The sequence below is a fragment of the Grampus griseus genome, assembly GCF_964374135.1.
Source record: "Grampus griseus genome assembly, chromosome: 14".
NCBI classification, from domain to species: Eukaryota; Metazoa; Chordata; class Mammalia; order Artiodactyla; family Delphinidae; genus Grampus; species Grampus griseus.
In genome coordinates, this window is record NC_139008.1 from 42,960,682 (window position 1) to 42,987,542 (window position 26,861).

Sequence of the window (26,861 nt, forward strand, 5' to 3'; positions counted from 1 at the left end):
CACCAGGTCTCAACTAAGCCCAACAGTCAATAGGTAAGGAAAAGACGCTATTTCCTTGGCTGGGGTGGGGGGCGTGGAGATGGGGGGCTCCTACCCTTATCAAGTTAGCTGATTCTACTGAACATGACAGCAGTTGTAGAAAATAGAAAAAAGGGGGTGCCCAAGTTTTGGATGAGCTGGAATTTCCACCTGGCCCTTGACGGGTTCTATTTCTATGTCCACGGTGCCCAGCCTCAACAAGAACTCTTTTTGTCTAACACGTAGTTTTTGTTTGTTTGTTTGAGGGATGCTTATGGGAGCTTCTGACCCGGCTCTTGGAAGAGAGGATGACCCAGAGGATCTCTGGCCGCTCCCCTAACTTTGCTTAGGTGAGACAAAACCGGGCAGATTCCTTGGAAGTTCCGCTCTGTCTCCCTGTTTTGCAAACGAAACGATGCAGGAGACATTGAGAATTAAAGAGGAAGTCCTTCTCTCCTCCAACACAGGGGTGCTGGTGGTGAAAGAAGTTTCTGAGCCGGTTTCCCGTCGTGGCACCGAGGCGCCAGAGGGATCCCGCGCCTATTTCGAATGACAGGGTGTTGGTAACCGAGGGGTCCGGCTGGATGAAAGCGGCCTCAGAACCCACTGCGGCGGAAATCGAGCTGGGCATCGGACTGAGCGGTCTCGCGGCGTCCCTGAGCCGCTCCTGCAGTGCGAAGAGGGCTGGCTTCGCGCGCCCGGGCGTCAAGACGCGTCCGGTGCGGGAACAAGGGACCTGGATTTTCATCTACCCTGGAGCCGCGAAGCCCGCGGCCTCTGAGCTTCCCCCAGGCCCTGGGCACCTCGGTGTCCTCCTGGGCCCGGCACGGTCCGATGGCCTCTACTCCGGGCTCCCAGACAGGAGAGGCCTAGCCGCCAGCTGCGCGCGCAGGAGCAGCGAAGTGCGTGCAAGGACCCCGACCCTGAACGCCGACGTTCACAGACCCGAGCCCCAGCTTAGAGCCAGTATTTGGTAAAGAGACAGAAGCAGAGACAGAGACAGAAAGAGAAAGAGAGATCTCCAGCTCTCAGAGTGTCACGGGGCCTAGGCGGGGCAAGCGCCCTCTGAAGCCATCAAAGACAGGGGTGGCTGTTTTCCCCTCCTCCAGCCTCCTCCCCAATAGATATAGCACGAATTTTTAATGCGTCTTCCTTTCACAGACAACAATACAGGGTTTGAAAGCCGGACACAATTTGGGTTTTGTGCGGTTCCCTCCTCGCGCTCCCTCGGCCCAGCTGGCCATATGGAATCCAGCATGGAGCCCGCGGATGACAAAGGGACCCAGTGACAGGCCCAACAAAACCCCAAGGAGACTTCTGCCTGACTCCGGGATTCACTGCCCGCGATAAGCGCGCTGAATGGTGCGGGGCGGAGGGGGGCGAAGGGGGCGGAGGGTGGGCCCCTTCTCCCTCTTCCCCTCTCGCTGTCCCCTGCGATCCTTTCTCTGTCCCTTTTTAATATGCACGCCTCTAACATCCCTGGCTCCCAGCTCTCCCATTGTGCCGTTTTGTGCGGCCCGCTGTAGATTGGGCGAAGATAGACTGCCGAAGCGGACCCCGCGCCGGGTGCGCTCCCAGGGCGCTGGGGTTAGGGCCACACAGGCTCCGCGGGCGCTTTTATTGACTCCATGGGGACCCGAGGACAGTGAGAGGCGGGCGTCGGGCCCACCTCCCCGGCTCCCAGCCGCCGGCGCGCACATCCAGACTGCAGGCTGGTAGGCCTAACCACTACCCCAAATGCGCCCTCTACGAGCACACGTGGATGCCTGCGAGAATTTGGCCCTTCCACGCTGCCTCCTTCCCCTCTGGAGGCCGGGGGGGGGAAGCTCCTACGATCATTTTTGGCCCCCGGAAGTTCTGGGTCCTGCAGCAGTCAAAATCAACCAAGTCTTGGGACTGTGCCTCAGGCCTCGTGACAACCCCACTCCAAGAGGCTGGAACTCTCACCTCCCCTGCTGACGGATGGGGGTAGAGGGCAGTTACAAGAGGAATGTTGAGTGATTGGTATCAGGGCAAGTTGGGCATTCGGCTATTGCAGACACACGATTTGGGGAGAATTCTCCTGGCCTTTGCAAAGAGCAAGAAATAAAACCCCAAACGTTTCCAAGCTGGTGTGGGGAACAAAGGTAGACTTTCCCGCATTTAGGAAAACCTGGAAAAACCCAGTCGAACCTGGAGATATGAAAGGACATTTAGGAGGATATTAGAAAGACTCCAGCGCCCTCAATTATCCAGGGGCAGCTGCGCAACGCGGGAATAACGTGTAATCACGTCCCCGGGCGTGTGGTGCTGAGTGCTATTGACGCGCAGATTTGGTCACACGGATAATCATGTTTGCTTTAGATATTGAATTAAATCTGATCATCAACTAGAGGTAGCGAGAACGTCAGCTGGGACCGCTCCCTTTGCTCGGCCTCCTCGCCCCCGCCCCCAGCCATGAAGGTGGAGCTCGAGAGAAAACCAGAGATACAGTTTCCGAATGGGGCCGACTTTCAATCCCGAGGCGTCTCGGAGCGCGGTCCGAGCTGCAGAGCCCCGGGTATTTTCGGAAATCCGCAAGATAGAGGAGACAGGCGCCCCTCCCCCCAAGTCCGCGGGGCCCTCTGAGACGCTCCCCGGCGCGGGCAAGTATGCGCCAGGGTCCTCCAGGGAGCTCTCCCTGAGGCAAAGGTGGGATGGGATCAGATCTCTAGCAGGGAAGGACCGTCCGCCTCCCCCGGGCGAACGAGGGCGGTTTGCTCACTTCTCGCTCCCCTTACCGCAGCCCAGGAGGCCGCGACGCACCACCCCACCCCCAGACCCCTACTTTCTAGCGAGCAATTCGCCCAGCTTCACGCCAGAGAGCTGGCCTGGGGGACCGCGCACAGCCAGATGCTAGGAGGGGACGAGGCGCGGCATCCAGTCCAGGGACAGAGGCGGGAAACTCGGAAAGAGTGGGGATGGAAGGAAGGCTGGTTATCAGGGATCGCCTCTGACTCCCGCTTCCTGGCTCTCCCCGGCTGAGGAGCCCAGGGAGGCCGCAGCACCTCCACCCACCCCGTAGTCTTCCGCGCCCGGGTCCCCGCGTCCCTCCTTGTAGCCAAAGCTTGGAGCGCCCCGAAACGCGCCCCCGGCCCCCGCGCCCAGGTCTAGGCCGCCTCCCGGCCGCGGATTTGCAAGGGGGTGGGGAGAGAAGCCGACCAGTCTCAACCTCAGCATCCCCTCCCCTCCTTAGCACGAGGTAAATCAAATGCAACAAAATGAAAGTCATCGAGTGTAGTGGCTTCAACAGCTCCTTAGGCTGAAGGAGCCACTCGTAGATTTGGGCGAGCGAGGGGGGCTTGCTCTTCTCGCCTTTGCGTTTTCCAAAGTCACTCTTCCTCCTGCGCCAGGGCGCTGCCGCCCGAATGCAGACCGCGCGTGAGGCCGAGAGACAGGCTGGGAGAGGCCGAGCGACCCCGGGCGGCGGGTCAGCCGCTCGCAGGCCCGAGGCCAGCGCTCCCGCGCGCGCCCGGGGTCCGAGGCGCGGGGCCTGGCCCGCACGCCCGGGAGAGGCCTGTTCCGAAGCCTCCCCAGCGCCTCGGGTGCTCCGGCTCCCAAGGGATGCGCTGGGGAGAGCGCGGCCAGCGGCCTGGCCCGGCTCCTTGCCCGAGACCTCCTTGCCCGGCGCAGGGCGACAAAGTAAGACAAACGGGAGGGCCGGGCTTGGTTTTTTTAAACACAGGATTTTTATTAAAATTCTTATTTTAAAAAATTGAAAGCTTTCAGCGCCCGGCGCTCTTGGGGAACCGCACGGAACCGCTGAGCTCCAAGTTCCGGGGCTCAGGACCCGGAGGATGGGGCAGGGGGCTTCTCGCTCGCCTACACATTTTTCCTTTTTCATATTTGAGAAATGTTTGCACTGAACAAAATAAAAAAAGAAGAGAAGAAAGCAGGGGTAACCAAATATAAGCAAACCAAAACAAACCACGAAGAAAGGAGTTGGGCCCTGAGAGGTACAGGCCCTTCCTGAAGGTCATTTTGGCAACAATCACCACCGATATTTACAACGAAAAGCGAAATCTGCCACCAGTTGTCAGAACGTTTACATGGCCATAAATATTTAGCATTTTCTTACTTTAAAAAAAATGGAGAAAAAAAATCCTCTATATTTTTAAAGTGTTCTCCACTTGCTTCAGAAGAAGACGGCTGACAATATCGCTACTCACACAAACATATTTTACAAAATTCACAAAAGCGGGGCGGGGAGGGGGTCTTTTACTCCTTCTCAGGTGAGGACGTTAACGCTGGGACCATTCGGTCCCCGGGGAGAGGCAGAGAAGCGAAGCTGCGCAAACATTCTGTAAACTCGGCTTATGGTTCAGCCGTCTCCAAAGGTTCAAACGGAGAGAGGGATGGGGCGGAGCTGGGGGGTGGAATCTGCCTCTCCAAGGAGGTGCAGCAACCTCCTGGCGCCTCCCCAACGGAGCCAAGAGTCAACTCGACTCCAGAATAATAATTATAATAATATAATAACCACTGTAAGGGCCGAGTCCTCCTCGCCTCCGCCGCTGGGGTGGGGCCTGGGCCTGGGGCCGAGAGTCTCGGAGGGGCGACGCTCACCAAGTCCACTGCTGGGCCTGGACCAGGGGGTGTGCTGTCGGGTACTGGGGGGTGCCGGCCGAGCTGTACTGGGCGTTGTACTGCATGTGTTGCAGAGACTGCGCGCTGTAGGCCGAAAAGGGGATGCCCGCCTGGAAGGTGGCAGCTGCCAGGTCCTGGGCTTTGAGCGCGTGGCACGGTTTGCCGTCCCTGACCAAAACGGGCACGGCCACCCGGCGCGGCGAGGGCAGGGGCGTCACCTCCATACCTTTCTCTGCCCGGGCGCGCTTCATCTTGTAGCGGTGGTTCTGGAACCAGATCTTGACCTGCGTGGGCGTGAGGCGGATGAGGCTGGCCAGGTGTTCGCGCTCTGGCGCCGACAGGTACCGCTGCTGCCGGAAGCGCCGCTCCAGCTCGTAGGTCTGCGCCTTGGAGAAGAGCACCCGCCGCTTCCGCTTCTTGCCGGCGTCCCCTCCGCCGCCGGGGGTCTCCTTGTCATTGTCCGGTGACTCGTCGGCCGAGGGCTCCGGAGACTTGGAACTCGAGTCCTGGGGCGCCGCGCCGGCTGCCAGCCCATGCACTGGGGGAAAGAGAAGCCCATCAGGAGCCTGGAGGCCGCGCGCGGCCGGGCCCGACCCCGCGCGCCTTGGATCCTCCGTGCGCCCTCGGGCCTGTGCGCCCCGCAGCCAGGCCCCGCTGCCTTCGCCCTGACCCCCGCCCTGCTCCACGCCTGACAAAATCGTCGGTGTCCGCCCCGGGGAAAGAGAAGAAGCGGCAGGAGTAGGGGCTCGGTGCTCCAGTTTCTAGGGGTTTGACCAGTGTGGGTGCGTATTTTGGGGGGGGGGGGTGGAGTGGCGCGCGGAGGAGATCATCGCGGGTTAAGGGCTCCGGCCCCCTTAAGCAGTTTCCTCTCTGGAGAGACGTGGGCAGATTTTTAAAAGAAAAAACCCACAATCCCGGCATTGATCGGCTCGGCCATTTAAGGCAGGTTTTGGGGGCTTTCGTTTCTGCTTTCCGACTTTCTGGACACCCTCCGCACCGCACAAAGCGTCCTCTATGAAGTGCAGGGGGCAGGGTGAGCTATTTATACCCGGGCCACCCTCTCCCCGTATCCCGAGGCAGGCTGGCTCGCTCCACTGCTCCAGGCCAGTCCTTCCCGGCTGTCGGAATGGGGGAGGGGGGCTCCGGCCGGAGCCGTCAGTTCTGGTTGGCGTCTGTAACCAGCCCTTGGGAGGTATTCCCCTCCCCTTCTTCCTCCTAATTTCTCTCTTTGGAAGAAATATCTGAGACCAAGTCTCCTTCCCGGACTAGGGGGGGGTCTGACGAAGAGGGAAGAGGTAGGGCATCCCAAACAAACGTTAGGCATCTTTCTGGGGGCGCAGGGTGAGGGATCCGGCTTACAAGGCTCCATCCCTTTTCTCCCCGCGGGCGTGCGGCCCAGGCTGCGGCCACAGTAGCAGAGGCGGTCACAGCCGCGGCGGCCAAGTTTCGCTACTTACGGGAGTACTGGAGGCCCTCGGTGCTGGCCAGCCAGCGCGTGTACGGGTTGTCGCTGCTGTCGTAGAAGGGGTTCTTTAGGGGCAGGCTCTGCACCGTGTCCAGGGCGCCCTGCCCCAGCGGCCCGGCCCTCTTGGCGGGCTCCGGCCCCTCGCTCTCCTCCTCTGGCCCTTCGGCCACCGAGCCCTCCTCATCGTTGGTGTCCGGTAGGTCCAAGATGTCCTTGACCGAAAACCCCGTCTTTGTGTTGGTCAGCGACATGGCCGGGACCCCGCAATTTATGCCGCAAAGTTGTAGCTTCACTTGGTCAATTCCTTGCGCTCTCAGTAGGGGCGGGGGAGGGGGTATGGGGAGAGGGGTTGGGGGAGGGGAGGGGGGATGGGCTTTAATTATTGAGATTATTATGTTTAAGAAAAAGAAAGAAACTCTGGGAAAGGGGAGAAAAAGAAAGAAAGAAAGAAAGAAAAAGCCCAAGGCGTTGCCTGTGTCTTCTCTGCAAGCACGCGGAAATGGACGCGGGGAGCCGGGCGGCCTGCGCGCCAGCGCTGCGGGCCGGGCCCGAGTTTGTAACTCCAGGAGGGGTGCCAAGGCGGCGTCAGCTCCGGCTCCGGCGGCCGCTCAGCGCGCGGTGGCGGCTGGTGGCGAGGAAAAAATGGGCCATTGCCCGAGCGATCAGTCCATATAAGGCTGGGCTCCACTCACGAACCTGGGGAGAGGGGGGGAAGAGGGGGAGAAAGAGAGGGAGGGAAAGATAGAGGGAGGGGGAGGGAAAGGGGGGAGGAAAGGGGGGAGGGAAAGAGAGGGAGGGAGGGAGGGAGGGAGGGAGAGCGAGAGAAGGGTGGAAAAAAGGGGGAGGGAGACATTAAAACGCAAAGGTTGGACACGTGTGGGCGGGTCTTGGAAGTCAAGTGGATGAAGACTGTATTTGCAGATGTGAAATTGTGGGTTTTGGGGAGCTCCGCGCTCCCAGCCAACGGCCCTCTAGAGCAAGATGAGAGGTGTAACGTGTCAATTAATTGCAAAGACGGGGCGAGCCTTTCTTACCCAGTATTTACATACAAAGGACCGCCGCGTCGCTCGCGAGTCCACACACTTGAAAGGGCAGTTTTAACAAATTGCATCTTTTTTAAAAAAGCGGGGGAGGAGGAAAGAAAACAAAACAGAAACCCGGAGGAGGAGAGAAAAACAGAATCCTCCTTAACATTCACCGGTTCCTACCTCCCCGCCCACGCGCGCCTGCCCCCAGCAAGCCGGAAAATTGGCGATTTGTGGCGCCTTTGGAAAAGGGGGAGGGGGCGCAGGCTGAGCCGCGGAAATCTCTCCTTCCCATCGCTGGCCGTTCCCTAAACAAGATCCGGTTCAAATGGCAAGAGCCCAACTTCTGTAAGCCTCCTAGGTCAATATTTTGGTTGAGGCTTAAGGATGAGTACTAGAAATGACAAGGCAAGTAATTGATTCTAGTTAAACGCCGAAAGAGCCCGAAACCCAGGAGAGGAATCGGCTCGGGGCCGGCCGGAGCCACCACCAAGCGACACCACCTCCCCCGCCCCGACACCCTTTATTTGCTAAAGACATTTATTTCCTTCTCCCCGCCTCCCTCCCCTCTCCCCCTCCCCCCAGCTCTGTGCTGCTGAGCAGGACCGCGCAGTTCACTTTCTGCTTTGCGGGCGCCCGGGGTGGGGCGGTGGGGGTGGGGAAGTCTCCCTCGGGCCGCGATCAGCCCGGCCCCACCGCCTCCGGCCCCGCGGGCCGCGATCTCAGGGTGGAGGGAAGGGCAGGCGGCCCCGCGCCCTTCCTGCCCCCTATTATGCCTCCCTTTCCAGCCTCCAGCGGTGGCAGAGCGGGGTGGGGGGGGGCAAGGGTAGAGGGGAGGGGGGAGGGGCGGGTGCGCTGTCTCCAGCCGCGGTGAGGACCCCGAAAACCGCGGGGAAGGGGGTCGCAGGGCGGGAGGTGCTGCTGAGTTCTCTCCGGAGTTTTCTTCTCCCCAGGGAGTCCTTTCGGACGCACCAGGGGCGAGTTCAGAGGACACGCTCCAGGCTCCCAGCTTGCGTGAGGTTTGTGTGCGGGTCCCAGCTCCGGGCCGGCCTGGGAACTGCACTTTCCCGGGACAGCACCACCTCCTCGGCGCCGGCGAGGAAAAATCCAGGCCGCACTTCCCGCCCCTCCTTCCAGTTTTTTTTTTTTTTTTTTTTGCGCGAGGGAGGTTTGCTACCTGATGCTCATCCGCCCCAGAGGAGCGTCTGGACGGTGCTTGGCCTGGGGGCGGGGAGGGACGGAGAAGGCCGCGGCGGGGGTCGGGGTCTGCCCACCCCCAAGCCCTCCGCCGGGGCCGCCTCCACGCCGGCGAGCGCAGCGCCGGCGCCCGTACTCCCCGCTCGCAGCTGCGGCCGCCGCGCCCCGGCCGCCCCCGAGTTACCAGCGCCCGGCGAGGGCGCCTCTCCCCGAGCCGCTCGGCGGCTTTCTGCAGCCCTCGCTGCCTCGGCCCCAGTATGTGACGCGGGTGACAATGGCCCAGGTTAGAGGGAGCCCCTCGTCGGCGCGTCCTGGGTGGTCGGACCCGGGCAAACACAAATACAAACCGATTGCTAAGCTGCGGACAATGAGCGAAATGTAGACAAATGTCCCGCTCCCGTTGGAAGCCTTTGTCCCGGCTCGGTTTTTGCATTTATTTCAGTGGAGAAATAATACATGATTGACGCTCTCTTTCAATGTGTCCTAACTGTTTGGAATAAATCTAAGGTTGTTCCTAGTTGTCATGGCATTCAACCCTTTTCAATGGACTATCTCTTCATTCATTTCTGAATCCGTCCACAATATTAAGGAAACCCCTTCATGTCGACGCTCCCCATTCCTCTCTTTCTCCTACTTTTCCTTTTCTCCTTTCTCCCCCTCCTTCCGCCCTTTCCCCTTTCCTTCCCCCTTTCCTTGCCCCTTTCCTTCCCCCCCTTCCTTCCCCCCTCCCCCCCTGCAAGAATTAGAAACTGGTTTGAATCGTGTTCCTTGAACCCATTACTTTTCGTGCTTTTTTCCCCTCTTTCTCTTTCCAGTCTGCCTTTCCCAGCCTCCATCCTCCTTGCCTCTCCCTGCCCCCCTCACTCGGGAGCTCTCTGCCCCGTCCAGTCGGAGGAGGGAAGTTGGGTTCCCAGGCATCACAGAGGCCCAGAGTTTGGAAACAGGGGCTGTCGGGCCTACCCCAGCCATTGTTACTCAGCTGCTAAATAAATGGCAAGGAAACGTTCTTCAACCCAAGCTTTGCAGAAAAAATCATCCTGGTCACTCCTCTTATTCCTCTGTCCCAAGCGAGGGGTGTCTCTTGGGGACCAGGGTAGGCTCTAGGAAGGGCCAGAAAGGAGTCTGGTTGGGCCACGCCAATTCTTGGGTTGGGTGAGAAATGTCCCCTTTGGCAAGAAGTGACTCTTTTGCTTATCCATCTTTGGGAGGGGTGCCCCCAGACCCCTCCACGGAGCCTGCGCAGTTCCTCGTCTGGGAACCACCTAGTTCCACTTCGCTCCCAACTTCTCCCTTCCCCCATAGTGGCCTTTCTCCCAGGATCTCATCAGCACTGCCGCAGTGGGTCATGTCCCCTCCCCGGCCCCTGAGAGCCTGCACTTCGGGCAGAGCACCTGGGAGACAACTGTTTTCCTACAGGGGGATCCAGCCTCCTGGAAACTGAACCGGGAGCGCTGACAACCGCGCCCTGAGAAGGCTCCCGGCCCAGTTCACTGAGGCGGGGCTCCGCACAGCGCCGGCCCCTTGGCCTCGACGTGCCTGAGTTCTCCCACACCACAGGTCGTAGGGCCCCCTTCCTTGCTGGAGCACTTGCGGGACCACACTCCCCCGCCCGCACAGACCGTGTTCTGGGTCTCTGCTCCCTCCTCCATCCTCACCCCTGCTAGTTTTTCCTGCCCCTGACCTTGGGGCTGCGGAGCAGGGAGGGAACCCGAGGGAGCCTCAGCCTGGCCTCGCGAAGCCACGCTCAGCGCCCTGCGGAGCCCGATGCGCTGTGCTCAGTGTCTCCCTCCTGGGACCTCGCGAATCCATTTTGCCCAGCGCTCCGTCGCCGGTGCCGTTCCCGCGTCCGCTTCCAAAGCGCTGACATTTGCAATTGAAAAGGCGCAGGGAGACCGCCGGGAGGCCCGTAATTGAAGGGGAGAAACTCGGCTTGTTAGAGGAAGATCATAAAATGCAAGTCCCCCAGGAGTGGTCTGCGGACGCCGGGAGGCCGGCGGGGGACCAGCTGGCAGCTGGGGGCAGGTCCGGTGCCCAAAGCACGCTCCAGGGTCTCCCGGACCTCATGTGACCCGAGGAGCAGGGCCAGGCACCAAATGAACTTTTACACACAAATTAAACAGGTGATTGCATCCGGAGGGCTCCCCAAGAGGTCTCGCTGGGAGCACCACAGCCTGGTCTTTTCGAGCCAGGGGTCTCCTGCTCAGCGAGATCCCGCACACTTGGTCGAGAGTACCAAGCCCCACGCCCCTGGCCCCTCCAGAGTCCTTATTAGTGTCCCCGCTATCCCCACCCTATCGGCTCTGAACATATCCGTGTCCTCTGGCACCAGTTCAGCTCTGCTTGGATGTGCTCGGCTCCCCAGGTCCGGATTCTTCAGTAGCTTCTTTCCGGGTTCCATCTTGCAGCCAGGAGAGGACAATGTCCTGGGTTCCATCGTGTTTGGGTTTGGGCTCTGGGCTCTGCCGCCGGCGTTGCGGGAGCTCCTGAGCGCTCAGCCTTGGGCCTTCTGCTGCGAACTTGGGGAGAAGTTGAGACGGTGCTGAAAGTTTGATGGCAGCTGGTCTGGGCCGGAGGGAGACATGTTTTGCCCTCTTTGGTGTGCGACAACCACCGAGTACCCCTGCCAGGGTCATCCGAGCAGCCAGAGGTCCCCTGCCCCGGATATTTATGCTCGGCGCTGGGGCTCCAGCTTCCTTACAAATCTCGAGCTCTACCTCCCTTTTTCCCACGTTTGGGACGAGCTCAGAGGGCGTCGCAGGCCCCGAGGGGAGGTGGAGGAGAGGAGGAAGAGAATCTTCCTCCTCGCAGGCTGGAAGAATCCCTCTTAGGAGGCTTCCCAGGCCGCTCAGCTCCTCTCTGCGGCTCGGGGTTCCGGACGGATGGAAGCGCAGGCGCTGGAGAGGGCGCGGGGGAGGTGAACCACCGCCGGAGGCCCGGGCGGGAGGCGAATGTACACAGGGTAAGTGGCCCCACTCCAGGACAAGTGGCCCTCCAAGTCGGCCCAGTGTTTACCTGTTTACTTTCGCAGGTAGCTCAAACACGAGCGCCTTTTCTGAGCTCCGGAGCACGGGGGCGGCCCTGGTGCGCCCGGGTCCCCAGCTCCTTGCGCCCGCGCACCGCAGTTTGACGCCCCCTGTTGGGGGAGGGGTGAGCTCTGAACAGCAGCAAACAAGGCAGGAAAGGAAGGCCCTTTGGGAAAATGAGGAGAGGCCTGGGCACACCCCACGCGTGGGAGCCTGGCTCGGTGTGCCTGTGGGTGAGGCGGGCTGGTGGGGCGCCCCCAGCGCCCCCAATCCCCGTTCCTCTCTCAATCTCAGAAGGCTTCTTGGCTTGAAGGCCTCTTGGGAGGCGCTCTGCTCACATCTTTCCCCTTTCAGGCTGGTGAGAGCTTGCTGGGTAGGCGCCTCCTCTAGAGGAATTTAGGGCAGAAAAAGTCCGGGGGGAGTACCTTGAGGACCACTGTAAAACGGGGGTGGCCTCGAGGAGCCCAAAGCCTCGCAGCCCCAGGCAGCACGCCTCACCCTCCCCATCCACAAAAGTGCGACCAGTCATTAAAAATACAAGGTCTTTCCCATTATTTGGAAATACTAATTTGACTTCATTTCTTTTCTTTCTTTTTTGGAATGAAAAGAGGTTGAAAAGAAACTCCTTTCCTGGTACAGTACATGGCCGAGCGGGTCCCCTGCACATCCCATCTCAGATAACAGCCTTCAAGTGGATTAGTTTATTGTCTGGTTAGCGCCAAGGTGCAAGCGTTTGTCTTCATTCACTCTAGAAACAAAGCGCATTGCACCTTCCTTCTCCGCGAGGATTAGCCGCGCTGGACACAAAGGTTTTGTTGGAGGGGAAAGGTTTATTTTATCTCGGGTTGGAGACTCGGAGCGTGGCATGCACTCGAAATCAACGGGGACAGAAAATGTCTCCCCATCTGGTCCCCGAGCTTGGCGATAAAGACGCCCACCTTTAAGATGCACTCCTCCAAGGTATCCCATGGCAGCTTCAACTCCAGGTGGGGGAACGGGGGCTGCTGGAAGCAAGAGTGTCAGCTCTGGCCGCCGGTTGAAAGATGTCGAGGAGTGTGGCCCAGGGTACCACCTGAAGCAGGACCTTTCCCAACCAGAAAACTGAAAGGCAGGCTCATCTCTGGTGGATCCTGGCACCAACTGGCATCACCTTCTGCCCCCGAAGGAAGCTGAGGTCCCTGGAAGTCCCTGCAGGCTGTGGGGGCGGGAAGCAGAATGGAGCGGCTGGATGGGGGAGGCCTACAGCCCTATCAGTGAGGCCAGATCAGAACAGGTGCAAGTCTCTGGCAGAAGAGACCCACAGCCAGCGGACAGATGGACCAGAAAGTAGGGACTAGTGTGAAGGGAAAGGAAATCTCAGTCCACTTTGGGTTCAAGTCAAAGGTGAGTTTTCTCTTTCTTTGATTCATATTGTGTTAACTCTTACCACAGGAGGTAAGAGTGAGGGCACCTCCCAGAAGGACAGTCCTCCCAAGTCACCAAGAAGATGTTGGGCAGAGAAGTTTTCCAGGCCCAGAGACAGAGCTCAGATTCTGTATCTGACCCCCCTCTTCCCCCTTCCCCGCTTCCTCAGGAGCACCAGGAACTCTATAAAGCCATGGAGAGAACCGACCTAGGGACCTAGAGCCTGGAGTCTCCCTGCAATTGTGGGCGCAGGGCGCAGGCATCCTTCTGAGCTATCTCCCCCTACTCTTCTTCAAGGTGAAATACACAACACTTTACCAATTATCTGGCTTAAAAAAAAAAAAGGCAGACATTTCCTGAGGACATAAATTGTAATAGAAATTAGGATTTCTCTTTTTATTAATCAGCCTCATTGTGTGGGCGTAAGACCCCGCGGACATATGGTAGGACTTTGATAAATGCGCTTTAATGAGATCTTTGAAAACGCATCCAATAAAATAAAAGGCGAGAAAAGCCGTTTAACTTTCATGGATGTTAAATTGAACACGAAATGTGGCTCGGGGCGCGCTGCAAAATGGAAAGGGCCTTCCTCCAATATTTTCTTTAAAAACGTAGCTCTAAGCCCCCCTTAGGCCAAATGAGCCCGTCCCAGCCAATCCATTGTCACCGGTTTATTGGGGAACCAAACGGCACGTCCCCCCGGGCTCACCCCTTTGCTTTATTCGTTCGCGCTTCTCTAATGATTAAATATGTTACAATGAGATTACGCATCGTCAATGTTGCCTTCAGGAACGTTTGTCCAGCCAAGTTCGACCTTCCCCCGATAAGGGTGATTTCAATGCAGGAGATCTGGGTTTCTCAAGGAAACAGGGCGCCGAAAGCACGTTCTTATCTGAATTTACTTCTTAACACGTGACAAAATCATTACAAGACTTCGAAAATCCAGCGGCCTCTCCCAACGGGTCAGTACTCAGCACTTAGAGCTGGGCCAGGAGGGCTCTGTGCCATGTAGCGCTCGTCGGCGCGGGGAGGCCGTGCTCCCAGCCTGCGCGGAACCTGGCAGCTGTGCCTGGAGAGCGAGGAACCGACCCACGAGGCCCTCGGGCACCAGCGGGAGGGGGTTCCTGGGACTCTCCCTCTCACTTCTCCAATCTGAGCACCCGAGGTCCACAGCCCTCCTCCAGACGCAACGCCCCCTTCCCACCCCCAAGCGCCACCAAGATCGAGAAGGCGCGAGAGGCGCGCCAAAGGGCCTCCTTGCAGAGTGTGTGTATGGGGGGGCAGAGGGGGCGCCCCTCGGAGACCAGGGCCTCAGCAGAGCCCACTGAGGCTCATTTCCGATCCTCTGGCGATCTCTACTGACACAAATGAGAACTGTCTGGCGCCTGGCGCGGTCCCCTCAAAGTCCAAGCTTGAGCCGCCTCAAAGACCCCCCGACCCCTGCTCGGCCCCCAGCCCTGGTCCTTCCTGCCGGCGACTCCCGCCCCTCGCCTTCCTCCTCCTCCTCACCCCCCACCCCGTGGCCCAGTTCCGCCCGAGGAGCACCTCTTTCTCCTCTAGGCGCCATCTCCAAATTACCTTGGGGACATCGCCTCGTCCTGCAGCCCCATGCCGACCCCTGCGCACACCGGGGAGACTTACCCGGCGGAGGCGGGGCGGAGGCGCTCCCTTCCCGGCAGCGGCCCCGGCGGCCCAGGAGCCTACGGAGCCGACGGTGGGGAGGGGCCCGAGGCGCGCGGCGCGCCCGCTCCGCCTCCCACTCCCGACGCTGCGGCGACAGCCTCGCCGAGTCTCCAGGCGCGCCTTTATCTAGTCCCCCACCTCCCCGGAACCCCCTCCCCGGCGCCCCTCCTCCGCCGCGCCCTCCCGGGCGGGGCTCCGAACCTCGCCGCGCCTCTCCTCCTCGCCATCCCCTCCAGCCGCACCTGCCGGTCCCGGCGGTCCCGCTCCCCGGCGGGCGGGAAAGTGCGCGGCGGCGGGAGCACTTGGCTTCGGAGGCAGGTAAAACTTTTCCGGGCCGCGGGCGCGGCGGGCGGGGCCCGGTCCCAACCAGAGCGCCCCCCTCGTGACCAGCGGAGCCGGCGGCGGACCTGAGACACCCGGCACTTGCCCACCTGCTGCTTCCGGACCCCCGCGGATGGGCGACCGAGCCAAGGCGAGAGCCGCGAGAGGGGGCCGCACAGGCGGGCGCGCGGGGGACACCGAGACCCCTCTCCCCTGGCCCGCGGCAGGACGCCGGCCCGGAGCGCGTTCCGGTCCCCCGCAGCTAAGGATGCCCGCGCGGGGTCTGGGGCCGGGGGAGCTACGGTGCTCGCCCGACAGCCGGGGGCGACGCTGGGCTCCTGTACGTCTCCCCGCGCAGCCGCGCGCCCCGCGCCCCCCGACCACCCCCGGCCGCGCGCTCGAGCGGGAGGCTCACCTGGAGCGCGGCTGCGCCGGGAGCCCCGGCCCGCGAGCGCGCAGATCCCTGGCCGCTCTTTATCCTGAGCCACCGGCGGCTGCAGAGCCGCGGGCGCAGGGGCACTGGCGCGGCGAGCCCTCCCCCTCCTGGCTCCGGCTCCGTGCCCGGCGGCCCCACCCTCCCGGCTCCGGCCCCGCGGCCGCAGCGCAGCCCCAGCGGAGGGGGCCGCTCCCCCGCGCCTCGCGCTCTGTTTGTTTTCCTTGCCCGACTGACGTGAGTCAAAATATTGGCCATATGTTCAGCGGTAATAAATTGGGTATGAGCGCAAACACACTTCGGCTTCGATGGCTCTTTCAGCTGCCACATGGCCGGCTTGGAAGGAGGGGGCGCTGCCACCTTGCTGCGGCCCCATCCCCAACCAGGCGGGTGGGTCCCTCTCCTGAGCGCCCCTCGGAGCTGGAGATCTGGGACCCCGGGGCTCTCCTCTCCCTCGCCCCTCCTGCGTCCCCAGCGGTACCTCGGACCTCGCAGCTCCCAGCGAGCCCGGCTGCTGCCTAACAAGGTCGCCATCTATAAATTGCTCGGTCGCTAAGACGCCATAAAACCGAAGGGCCAGATGTGGCACGTTATTTATGTGTGAAACTGCGTTTACACTAGATAGTCGATCCAAGGCCGATAGCACGGCTCGGCGGGAGGTCACAGACCTCTAGCCCCAGGCTCCTGGCTCCTCCCCCAGCACACTCCCCACCTCCAGATTGAGGGGTGTTGGTCTTTCTGGGAGAGGGATTCAGCTCTGCGGCTCAGGAAGAAAGTGATTTCAATGCACTTGTGCCAAGGTGCCACCTGTCCAGGATTAGAAGCAGACTCTGGGATTTATTTCTGTAGCTTTTCTGTTCCTTTTTTTTTTTTTTCATAGAGCCTGGGAGGCTGTTTTATTTTCCAGGCAGTTGATACGTCCCGTGAGACTTTGGTGTGAATAGGAAAGGTGGTATGTGAAAGCTGAAGATGTTCAACCCTGCAGGTTGGTGGGATTTGAGGGCCGGAGCCTCCTGACCTCTAGGGAAGGATTTTTTTGGAGGAGAGGCAGAGATGGAAGTGGAACAGTTCACCTGGCTGAAGGAGCACCTGAGATTATTCCTACCTCAAGCCTGACTGTGGACTCCAGTGTCACATGTCACCCACCTTATTTAAAAGGCAGCCAAGGCACTCAGACAGAGGTAATCCTACGTTGGACGTGATATCCGAGTGGCCCTGTGTGATTCCGGAAAGGGAGGTCAATACTGTGTAGTAACAGAAAACACTTGTTCCATTTTTCTCCTCCAGAGGGTGGCCTTGGGGCTGCATGTCCCCAAACTGGTCACCTCACACTTTACTCACACGAATTCATTAAGAGTCATTGTCTCTCCTGTGCCATTATTTTACTACTTCTTGAAGTGAACCAAATTCCCTCTATGGTTAATAAGCACTGAGCCGGGCCCCCTACCTTCCTTTTCATCTTCAGAACGCCTGGGGTTCCCTGAATGACATCTTCCATCTGGCCAAGGAAAATCAGAGATGAAAAATGTTGCCCTACTGCAGGGAAAAACATAAGCATTTGACTTCACTATTACAAGTTACCCTGGGTCTGTGTTCACTGGATAACTGTCCTTAGTGGCACTTAAGGGTAGAAAAATGATGCTGTTGAAAGGGGTGGGAGAGAAGGGGAGAAGGGATATGGGGTGGGGGTGGGGGAGAAACCCATTCAACAGGTGCAAAAAAGAGCTATAAAATGAACCTCTTAACTTGAAGTGTAGAGCACAAACAGTGCCTCTCCAGATTTGCTCTCCTGGACCTTACAGTGAACTCCCAGAAATCTTTACTGCAGAGAAATCTGGGACTTCACTCAAGCCTGCTGGAGTTGTTAATCTTGGAAAATGACTACTGCATTTCACTCTTTTTTCTTGGATTTTAAATCTCTACTTATGGTTCAAAACAAAATCTAGAGTGTAGTTTTGGGTTTACATCACCTCCAAGTGTAAACTCTGTAATCACTGATAAATCACTTCTCTGGGTGAAAATGTTGCTTCATGCCCAAAATTGGACAAAGGTATTTGAAGACAGACCTTCATATTTGTAGTCCTCACAGGGAGGGGCATCTTTGTCTAACAAGTGTCCCATAGAGAGGCTCATCTTTTTTCCCTGCCCTTCTTACTGATGACTGCTATGTAGTGAATGGGGATACAGACAATGAGCTTAGAAAGCCAGTGCTTGGTGTTCTCAGGTGGAAAACTGAGAGACCTGAAACAAAGAGCACATCAAGTCCGTCGTTATATAATTCCCTTTTGGGGAAAAACTAGTTAAAAATAGCAAATGTACCAGGGCATCAACTAGGTAATTGATAATAAAAATCCATCACAAAGGAAATGCAGTGGGGAGCAAGATTTAAATAAAATATAACTGCTTAGGTAAACTCACACGTCCTCTCTTTGAGCTTAACTAGCAATCCAGTACTGAATTTGGTACACATAATTGTCCTCAGACCTAAACAGATGTCATGCAGTGTCTTTTCTTAGTTCCATTGTGTTTTATGCCATTATTACTTCAGAGACATTCCTATCCTACCCATGGACTCAAAACTCATGGACTTTTCTATGGGAAAAACCTTCTTCTGCAAAGTTCTCCAAAGGTATCAGCTGCAAGGTGATGCTCTGAGAGTGAGTAGTTCCCGGTACTTACAAGTAAAAATCAACCCAAACAAAAACTTTATACTGCGTTGAACCCAGCTAGGAAGGATATAATTGCATTGTCTTGAGAAGAGCTACACAGTCGTTCCTGTGGAGAGAGTTCCTTGCTCCTTACAGCTGCTTGGGCTGCTGTGAAGTCCAGTCAGTCAAGGAAGGCAGGTGCCTTGTTTGTGCTTTGCTTGGGCATCATGCATGGTGGCCAGAGTAGCTCCACCGAGGTGAGAGCTGAGATGGACTTGGAGGAAAGTCAGTGCCCACCACCCCCGACAATGAGGGGCTGTCAGGAAGCTTGGAGCATCTGCAGAGATCATCATAATGCAAAATGGGGTATGGAGGAGACTCTGCAGATGGTTGATGCCCCTTCCAGTGTCCTCAGCCAGAGAAAGCGTCAGTTGAGCTCATCCGACATGAATTCCTGGTCTACTTTATCTGAAAGCAGATCTGCTTCTTTTCCTCCAGTGCATCCCTCAACAGAGCCAGAAGGCAGATGACATAGTCTAATGAGGCTCTTGGGCCCCCAGAGGCTGAGAATGATACCAGCTCTCTCTAATGTCCTGCACGGAACTGGGGATGAGCAAACACAGCGGGACACAAAGAATTTTGTTAAAGCATTGGCAGCAGCTGAGAAATTTGGTGCCACATGTAAGATCTTCAAGAAGTAAAAATCAAATTCATCTAGAGATAGAAACTAGACTAGTGGTTGCCTAGGACTGGGGCGGGGGGCATGGGGAGGCTGGGGAGTGATGGCTAAGGGGTGGGTTCTTTTGGGGGTAATGAAAATGTTCTAAAAATGATGGTGGTGATCGTCATACAACTCTATGAATATACTAAAAGCCATTGAATCGTGGACATTAAATTGGGTGAATTGTGTGGTATGTGAACTATATCTCAATAAAGCTGTTCAAAAAATGAAGTGCATTTCTTTTTTCATTTCGGCTAGAAGGTGCTGGGCTAGAAGGTAGGAGAGGATGGAGTTTGGGGAAGACAGGTGATCCTCAAAGTTGTTTTTTATTTCCCCAACTTTTATTCTGACCGTTTTCAAAAACACACACAAAAGTTGAAAGCATAACAGAGCAAACATTTGTGTACCCTCTACCTGGATTCAACAATTGTTTACATTTTGCCACTTATGCTTATCACTCTCTATAAACGCATTTTCTTTTTGTTGAACTATTTGGAATTAAGGTTGTAGACACCACGATACTTTCCCACTGAATATTTCAGTACGCATCTCCTAAGAAAAGACATTCTTCAACATAATCACAATAACGTAACCATGCTTTAGAAAATTAGCAATAATTCATTATTCAAATTTCTCAAATTTTACCCAAAACAAAATGTATTTTTATAGCCAGTTCATTTTTTTTTTTCCAGAGCCAGGACCTATTTAAGGTTCATATGCTGCATTGCTGCATTTGGTTTTTAAAATTTTAGTTTTTTATGTCCTCAGCCTCTTAATTTACAACAGTCTTCCTTCTTTCTCTCCTTTGTAGTATTGAATTTTGAGAACCCAGATCATTTGTAGAATACACCCATTCTAGATTTGCCAGACTGTTTTCTCCTGGTGTCATTTCCCTTGTTCCTCTATCCCCTGAACAGCCACAAAATGGATGTTAGATCTAGAATCTGGATTAGGTCCATGATTCACATTTGTGACGGGGATGCCATGTGGATGGTATGTCACATTGCATCTCATTAGGAAGCAAATCATGTCCCCCTATTAGTGAGATTGTTTGATTACTTGCTTATGGGGGTGATTGCCATATTGTCCCATGTGAATTAGTAAGTGATTAGTAAGTAATCTTAGGGGCGAGTGATACTTTGGCACTGTTTCAATACTCTTTGTCACTGTGTAAACATTCCCCATATTCCCCAATAACTTTTCATCCAGTGGTTTTTAGCACCCATTGCCTGAATTCTATTGTTCCTTCTACACGTACTTGTTGAAGAAGAGCTTCCTTTCCCTCAGCCCCCCGCATGGACTCATGGAGTTAAACTTTTTAATATGTTATAAGCAATTAACACTATTCTTTTGACATTCAAGTTATCCAGACTGTACAGTGCACAGCAACACACTAGAGTGTGCTGAGGGAAAAGTCAGACAAAGAAAACGATGAGAAACTTGGGGGAGATCATGAACCTGCAGAATTAGTGGTTTTGGCAGTTCTTGGCAACCCAAGTTATCATGGAGGACATTTGTGCGTATTTCCAACTAAGGATGGTTCATCACCCACAAAAAAGCTATTATTCCACTTTTCCAGGGAGTCCAAATGTGTTATAGACTAAAAGCAACTAATATATTGAATGTATCTCAGTTAAATGTATCACCATTAAAACAAGACAAAAGAAAAGAGATTGATTTTAAGGATTCCTCGTGTGATTATATAGGCTGGCAGGGTGGGCCGGCAGGTGGAAACCCAGGAAGAGCTGATGCTGCAGTTCAAGTCTGAAGACCGTCAGACTGCAGAATTCCTTCCTGTTTTGGTGAGGGTTCTGGGCAGACCTTCAACTGATTAGACGAGGCCCACCCACGTTATGGAAGGCAATCTATTTTACTCAGAGTCCACTGATTTAAATGTTCATCTCATTCAAAAGCACCCTCCCAGAAACGTCCAGAATAATGTTTGACCACCTGTCTGAGTACCGTGGCCCAGCCAAGATGACACTTAAGAATCACCCATCACACCCTCTGATTAACTGATGTTGACAGTTGCTCCCCAGAACCCAGGAGTGTTTGTGAAAAGTCTTGAGCTAAGTTTCTGAGCGGCTGCAGCCACACGATGCCACACAGTGCTGTGTCATCTGCTCCAAATCTTGCCCTTCCTGTTTCCTAGCAACGACCTGGCCTCTCACTGTGACATTCCTGGTAAATACTGTTCGTTAGAACTTGGACTTTTGAATCAGACATCAGATGCACTTCCTATAAGACAAATACATGTGGCCAGGATAGCGCCATATGCAGCGCATAAAATTATCCAGTTGTTTGTAGGAGGGAGGTAGATCCAGGAACTTGGTTTGAGTTTGGAAGGCCAATTGAGCCCTGTGGAGGCTGACCACACAGATCTCCAATTCTATCATCATCCTAGAGTAAACCTAGCCTGCAGTGTACTTTGGAACAATGTTAGTCTCTGTATTGATCCTCTGATGGAATTAGGAGACCTGGTGACATTTTTAAGGCTGTGTGATTGCCTTCTTTCCAAATAGGGATATTGGATTCCAAGAACCATGCAAATTTAGGGAAAGCCATGCTTAATATTGGGCTAATATTTAGAAGAGAATGATGGGAACTATGAAATGGGAATCTACTATAATTTTGGGCCATTTTGAGTAGTTACCATTTAACGTCTAGCCAGTGTAGGGGATTGGATCCTAACAGCGTTTTTTATTTTATTATTTTATTTTATTTTATTTTTTAAACTCAGGGCCAGATCTTCACAGGCAATTCTTTTTATTTAAATACATTTATTTATTTTATTTATTTATTTTTGGCTGTGTTGGGTCTTCATTGCTGCACACGGGCTTTCTCTAGTTGTGGCGAGCGGGGTCTACTCTTCGCTGAGGTACACAGGCTTCTCATTGTGGTGGCTTCTCCTGTTGCAGAGCAGGGGCTCTAGGCGCACGGACTTCAGTAGTGTGGCATGTGGGCTCAGTACTTGTGGCTCATGGGCTCTAGAGCGCAGGCTCAGTAGTTGTGGCGCATGGGCTTAGCTGCTCCGTGGCATGTGGGATCTTCCCAGACCAGGGCTCGAACCCATGTCCCCTGCATCGGCAGGCGGACTCTCAACCACTGCGCCACCAGGGAAGCCCCTCATTCCCTTTTCGTTTAATTTTTTTCCTCTTGCAATGTTTTCTTTCTCTTTGATTCTTGGCCCACTCTATTGGTGGCATTCAAGACTAAATAGACAATGGACTCAGGGGTTCTACTGCTTTCCAGTAAAAGTTGTAACAAAGACTCTGGAAGTTTAACTTGGAAAATCATGTCACTTTCAAATAACATTTGTTTAGGGAGGTATTGCATTTTAAATGTGAATTAAGTCTAATTCTTTGGTTTCTGGTCGGAGAGTTTGTCTCCCTGGGATCTTTCTCTTATGGACAGGAAGTCACTGGACAGGAGCAGAACTGGGTTGAGGTGAGTCCTGTGGTTAGGAGGGGCCAGGTTCGGGGCAGCCTGGTGGGTGGGGTAGTTGACCCTCATCACAGTGGGTGCTCTGTGGGTTAACTTGTCATCTCCCTTATGATGCCTGCAATATCTCCTTTCTACTGTATCCCTCCTGGGGGTTCTGAGGTCCCTACTATGTAAGGGAAGGTCAAGGATGGGCATATTGCTTGGACTTGTACAACAGAGAGAAAAACCAACTGGCTTCGGTTTCCCTAGAAGGCACCTGGCCTCACTGCAATATTGGAAGCAAACCACCTAGAGCAAGACACACAGAGTGAGTGAATTGGCATTGCCACGAATTATTCTGGATTCATGGTCACCAGCTCCCCGACGTGTTAATATGGTAGGAAAAGGAGAATGAAGATGGGAAATTATGCTGGGTGACACCTTCCCCATCCTGAGCAGCTTTCCATAGGTGATGGGGGCAATCCATCAGCTGAATTACAAGTTTGCTTTTGAGCTCTCTAGGGTTTTCTTGGAGATGTTAATGTTTATCTGATCCTGGTGAGTTTAGCTCTTTGGGTGATCTTTTGGAAAAAAAGGTATCATGGCTGATATCACAATAAAGTAAGTGATAAGGTCTGGGCAATTACAGCAGTGGAGGGAGAACAAATTACATTCAGACCCAATCACAAAGTTGTCATCTAGATTATGGTTGTCAAATTTTAACTGGTGCTGATGTTGCTGTCAGGGAAAGAAACAACTCATCATAAATCTGTGATTCTTTGACAGTTTTCCATTTCAATGGGAGGCGTCATGGAAGCAAATTTGTTAAAGGACTTGGCAATGAGGAAAAAGTTTTCCTTTTTTCTCTTATCAACTTAAAGATCATCTGAGAATTTATAAATCTTTTTGGGCTTAAGGTTTAAAACTGCTTGCTTATGAACTTTTTATATCGTGAGGATTTCACTTCAGAAGAAATGGCGTGACCATGCTGCCCTTCACAGGGAGTGGGATGACTTTCATTTCTTCTAAATTTATCCAATCGATCCATCAATTAACAAGCTCATTATTTTAACTTAGCCTGTATGATTACTTCGTGCATTAGTTTGCTAGGGCTCCAGCAACAAATAACACAAAACTGGGAGACTTAAACAATAAAAATGTATTGTCTCACTGTCTGGAGACCAGAAGACCAAAATCAAGGTGTCAGCAGGATTGGTTCCAGGTGAGGGCTAAGAGGGAAGGACCTGCCCCCGACCTCTCTCCTTGGATTGTGACTGGCAGTCTTCTCCCTGTGTCTCTTCTCATTGTGTTGTGTGTGTGTGTGTGTGTGTGTGTGTGTCCATGTTTCCGAATTTCCCCCTTTTATAAGGACACCAGTCACATTGGATTAGGACCCACCCTGATGACCTCATTTTAACTTGATTACCTCTGTAGAGACCCTACTCCAAACATGGTCACATTCTGAAGTACTGGGGGCTAGGATTTCAACACATTGTTTTTGGAGAAGACAAGATTCAACTGGTTAATACTTGGGATGGGTTTAGGGTGGGAGTGCTGAGGCTCACGGAATTCCCAAAGCCCCAAGCCATGCCCAGGTGATGCCACAGTTTAGTCCGAGTCTACTACCTGCCTCTGAGTATAAGCAGCTCGGGATTGGGTGTGAAGTTGATGGTGGGCATTTAAGGCATATGACGTTGAAATGGATGAAAGTAAATATTTGGAATAACAATCCCATTGGGAAAATGGGCATGTATGTGTTCAATAGCTTAGGAAGTTACCTGGGACTCTTCTGCCTGCTGGTGGACTTTGTATGTTTGAGTGCTGTCTAATTCCACTCGATCACATTTTTTTTCTCATCCCTACTAATTTTTTTTAAAAATATCACAGCATCTAACTGTATGTCTCTGATAGACATCTAATTCTCACTGAATTAATGGGAGATTTTAGGCCTTTCTAATAATGCCAGTGAATATTAAGATGCAATTATAATACCTTGATCTTTATCTGACTTATGACTTTTAGGTGCTCACAGCTTACCAAGCACAGCCTCGTTACTGTAATCCTCTTACGATCACTTGGACCTGAGTTGCAAGTCTCACTATTTCCACCTTGGGAGAGGAAAATCCAAGGAACGGAACAGGAGGATCTGTTGCTTGACACCACAAAGACGGCAGCCAGCGCTGCCCTGTCCCTTTGTCATATCCATTATTCTGGAGAGTTCTCTATTGAGCTAGATTGTCTTCCAAAGCAATCCTTATGCTCTATTTTAGCATCCCCTGTGTACACTGGCTGGCGTCTGGGGCTGGAGCAGTTCTGGATGAACTGAGAAGAAAAACGACAAGACTTCTATTATAATGCACTGTTTATTATTGGATCAATATGATCGATGTCCAACTGTCAGATCTGTAACATTATCTGGGAACCAGCAGATGGAGCTGTTACAGATAGCATTCAGAGGTTTGTTTATTCTCCTGAGCACGTGCTTCCATCCTGGGGGAAATACCGCTTCATTGTCCAAGCAGTGGGGTTGTTTGTACCCAGATGTTGAACACGCCTTTCTCTTGGCTCACGTCTGCAGAAGCGGAAGGTTGTTTAGGTGGGGGCCAAGGTTTTCATGTGGAAAAGGTCTGATGACAGTCTTCTGTTACCTCCTGCTGGCCGCTTCATGGCAGGAATGGATGCTTGCCTCATGCAAGGAGAAAATTAGACACACTGCTTTCTGGAAACTCCACACTTAGAATCACAGAAACACTTATGTCAGGCAGACTAGGGGGAAGAGCGAGTCTTTAGCTGATGATGACTCGTTTCATAAACACAGCATCAATATTGATAGACATCATAGGATGCATATGCAGAATGTCGTCTCTTGGGATTTGCAGGGACTCTTTGTCCAGTAGAACATGCAGTACTGTTCATCCAGCTGGACACGACAGATGCTTCTTACCTGTGTTATGGGGGGTGGAGGTGGGTTACTCTTTCCATGTTTGGATTTTGAGGATACTCAGAAAGCTTAAACTGGATCCATGTTCTCTTCGTAAGGGAGGGTTTCCTTTCCTGGGGGAGCGATGGGAACTTAGTAATGATTTTCAAGCAGTATATAAAAGACCACCAGCAGGAAGAGAGGGATTCCTGCTCTCCACCGCCAGTGAGGCCAGAAGGAGAGGACATTCGTTTGGGGCCAGCAGGAAAGATGTGGGGTGACTAGATGTTCCAACAGCAAAGGCTGATAAATATTGAAACGTGTGCCATGGCCTTTTCCTCCAGGGCAGTTAATGAACTGATTTGGAACAAGAATCTCAGAGGCCATAAGTGTGAGGCAACGAGGGGGACAAATGAACACCCTGTGTGATGGTTTATGAATTATGAGTCTTTAAAACCTACTTGTTGATTTTCCTGAGGGAAGATGGTGTGAAGTTCACCAACGTGAACTACTTTTTGAAATGTTCAAAGCTTTAAAAGAAGTCTTCTTTTTTCTTTTTTTAACTCAAACTAGAAGCAATTAGTGGGATTTGGGACCAAATGTTCGTTTTATTCTTTTCTAACTTAATCACTTAAAGAGTAAACGTTTAAATCACAATAAATGCTTGAGGAATGAGGTGTTTATGGTTACAACACCTACAATTTAATTTAGAGCTAATATAATTTTTTTGGTTTCAATGTAGTTGGAAGTCTTTCTAGAATGTATTTGTCCAAATTCTTCCAAAGTGATTCTGGTATACTAGAGATAATTGAACATTGTAACGTAGTCTAGGATCTTGCAATTTCTGGAGTTACTGTGCAGTTTTAGAGACAAAAAGAGTGAGTGGTTAGACTGTGTTCTGACCTAGGGAGCAACCCGGACCCTGTCCTTGGAAACAGAGAAGTGGATTCTTCATCCCCGAGCTGAGCAGGCCACCCCTCTGATGGACGGTCACCTTTCTCTGAGAGGGGGTGGCCAAATCATTGCCTGGGATCCTGGTTAGTTCAGCTGCAGTCAATTAAAGTTCTGCTGGAGCCATGACTCTCATTGAGGATATCACTTCCCAGAGGATCTTAGACGGAAAATGCATTTTTCTATTTAGATTTTAGAATTTATTATGACATTTTCTCCAACAAATAGAAGTGAAGTACTTTGAAGAAGGATGACTTTTCTAAGCCCCATATGGATAGCACTGGACCTATGTTTACACACATATAATGTACACATATTCACACATAGTATATCTGTAGAATATTTCATGTATTGTGTTATACAATATGCACTTCTCTGCCTTTTTTACTTACCAGTGTATCTTGAAGAGTTTTGCATCTCTCTCCTTCATTCTTCTTAGTGACTGCATAATATTCCATATATCAATGCATCATAATTTATTTAACTTATTTCCTAATGAGGGACATTAACTTGCTTCTAAATTTCCACTATATTAAATACTGCACCAAAAAATCCCCGAGTGTACCAATCTTTGAGTGAACAGGAGAGTATTTGTTTAAAATATTGTCCTAGAAGAATAATTTCTGGGTTAAAAGGCTCACTTGAACGTTCTGAAACCTACTGCGAACCTAAGGCATTTGTCTGTGCATCCAGCTGCCAGTTAATAATGTAGCTCCTGGAGAACGTGCATCTTAAGAGAGATGAATAACTGAATCTTCAAGTGTCCGAACATCTCTTCGCAACATTTGAAAAGAACTCTCTTCCTCTTTCTTATAACACTTTCACTCTCTTCAGTGCCTGGACCAGCATTTATTAACCACAGACAACGGGCTGGGTGCATTTGCAGGAGAAGTTAGCTGCTATCTGCTTTCTACACCTCCTGGCATTTGTCCTGTGACAGCCAATCCTACCGTATTTTGCTGGTTGAATAAAAGTCGGTAAGACTTTTCACTGCCCCTTCAAAGTCATTTCTTAGGTGCTCCCCATA

General features: G+C 53.3%; 1 protein-coding gene across 1 annotated transcript; it reads right to left on the reverse strand.

Annotated features, from left to right (window-relative positions):
- Positions 1-4,595: 4,595 nt before the first annotated feature.
- On the reverse strand, positions 4,596-6,336 carry NKX2-2 (NK2 homeobox 2; the record flags this gene model as incomplete). Its single annotated transcript, XM_082671637.1, has 2 exons — positions 4,596-5,158; positions 6,078-6,336. 2 exons carry the CDS (start codon positions 6,334-6,336, stop codon positions 4,596-4,598), a joined length of 822 nt encoding a protein of 273 aa, XP_082527763.1.
- Positions 6,337-26,861: the final 20,525 nt, after the last annotated feature.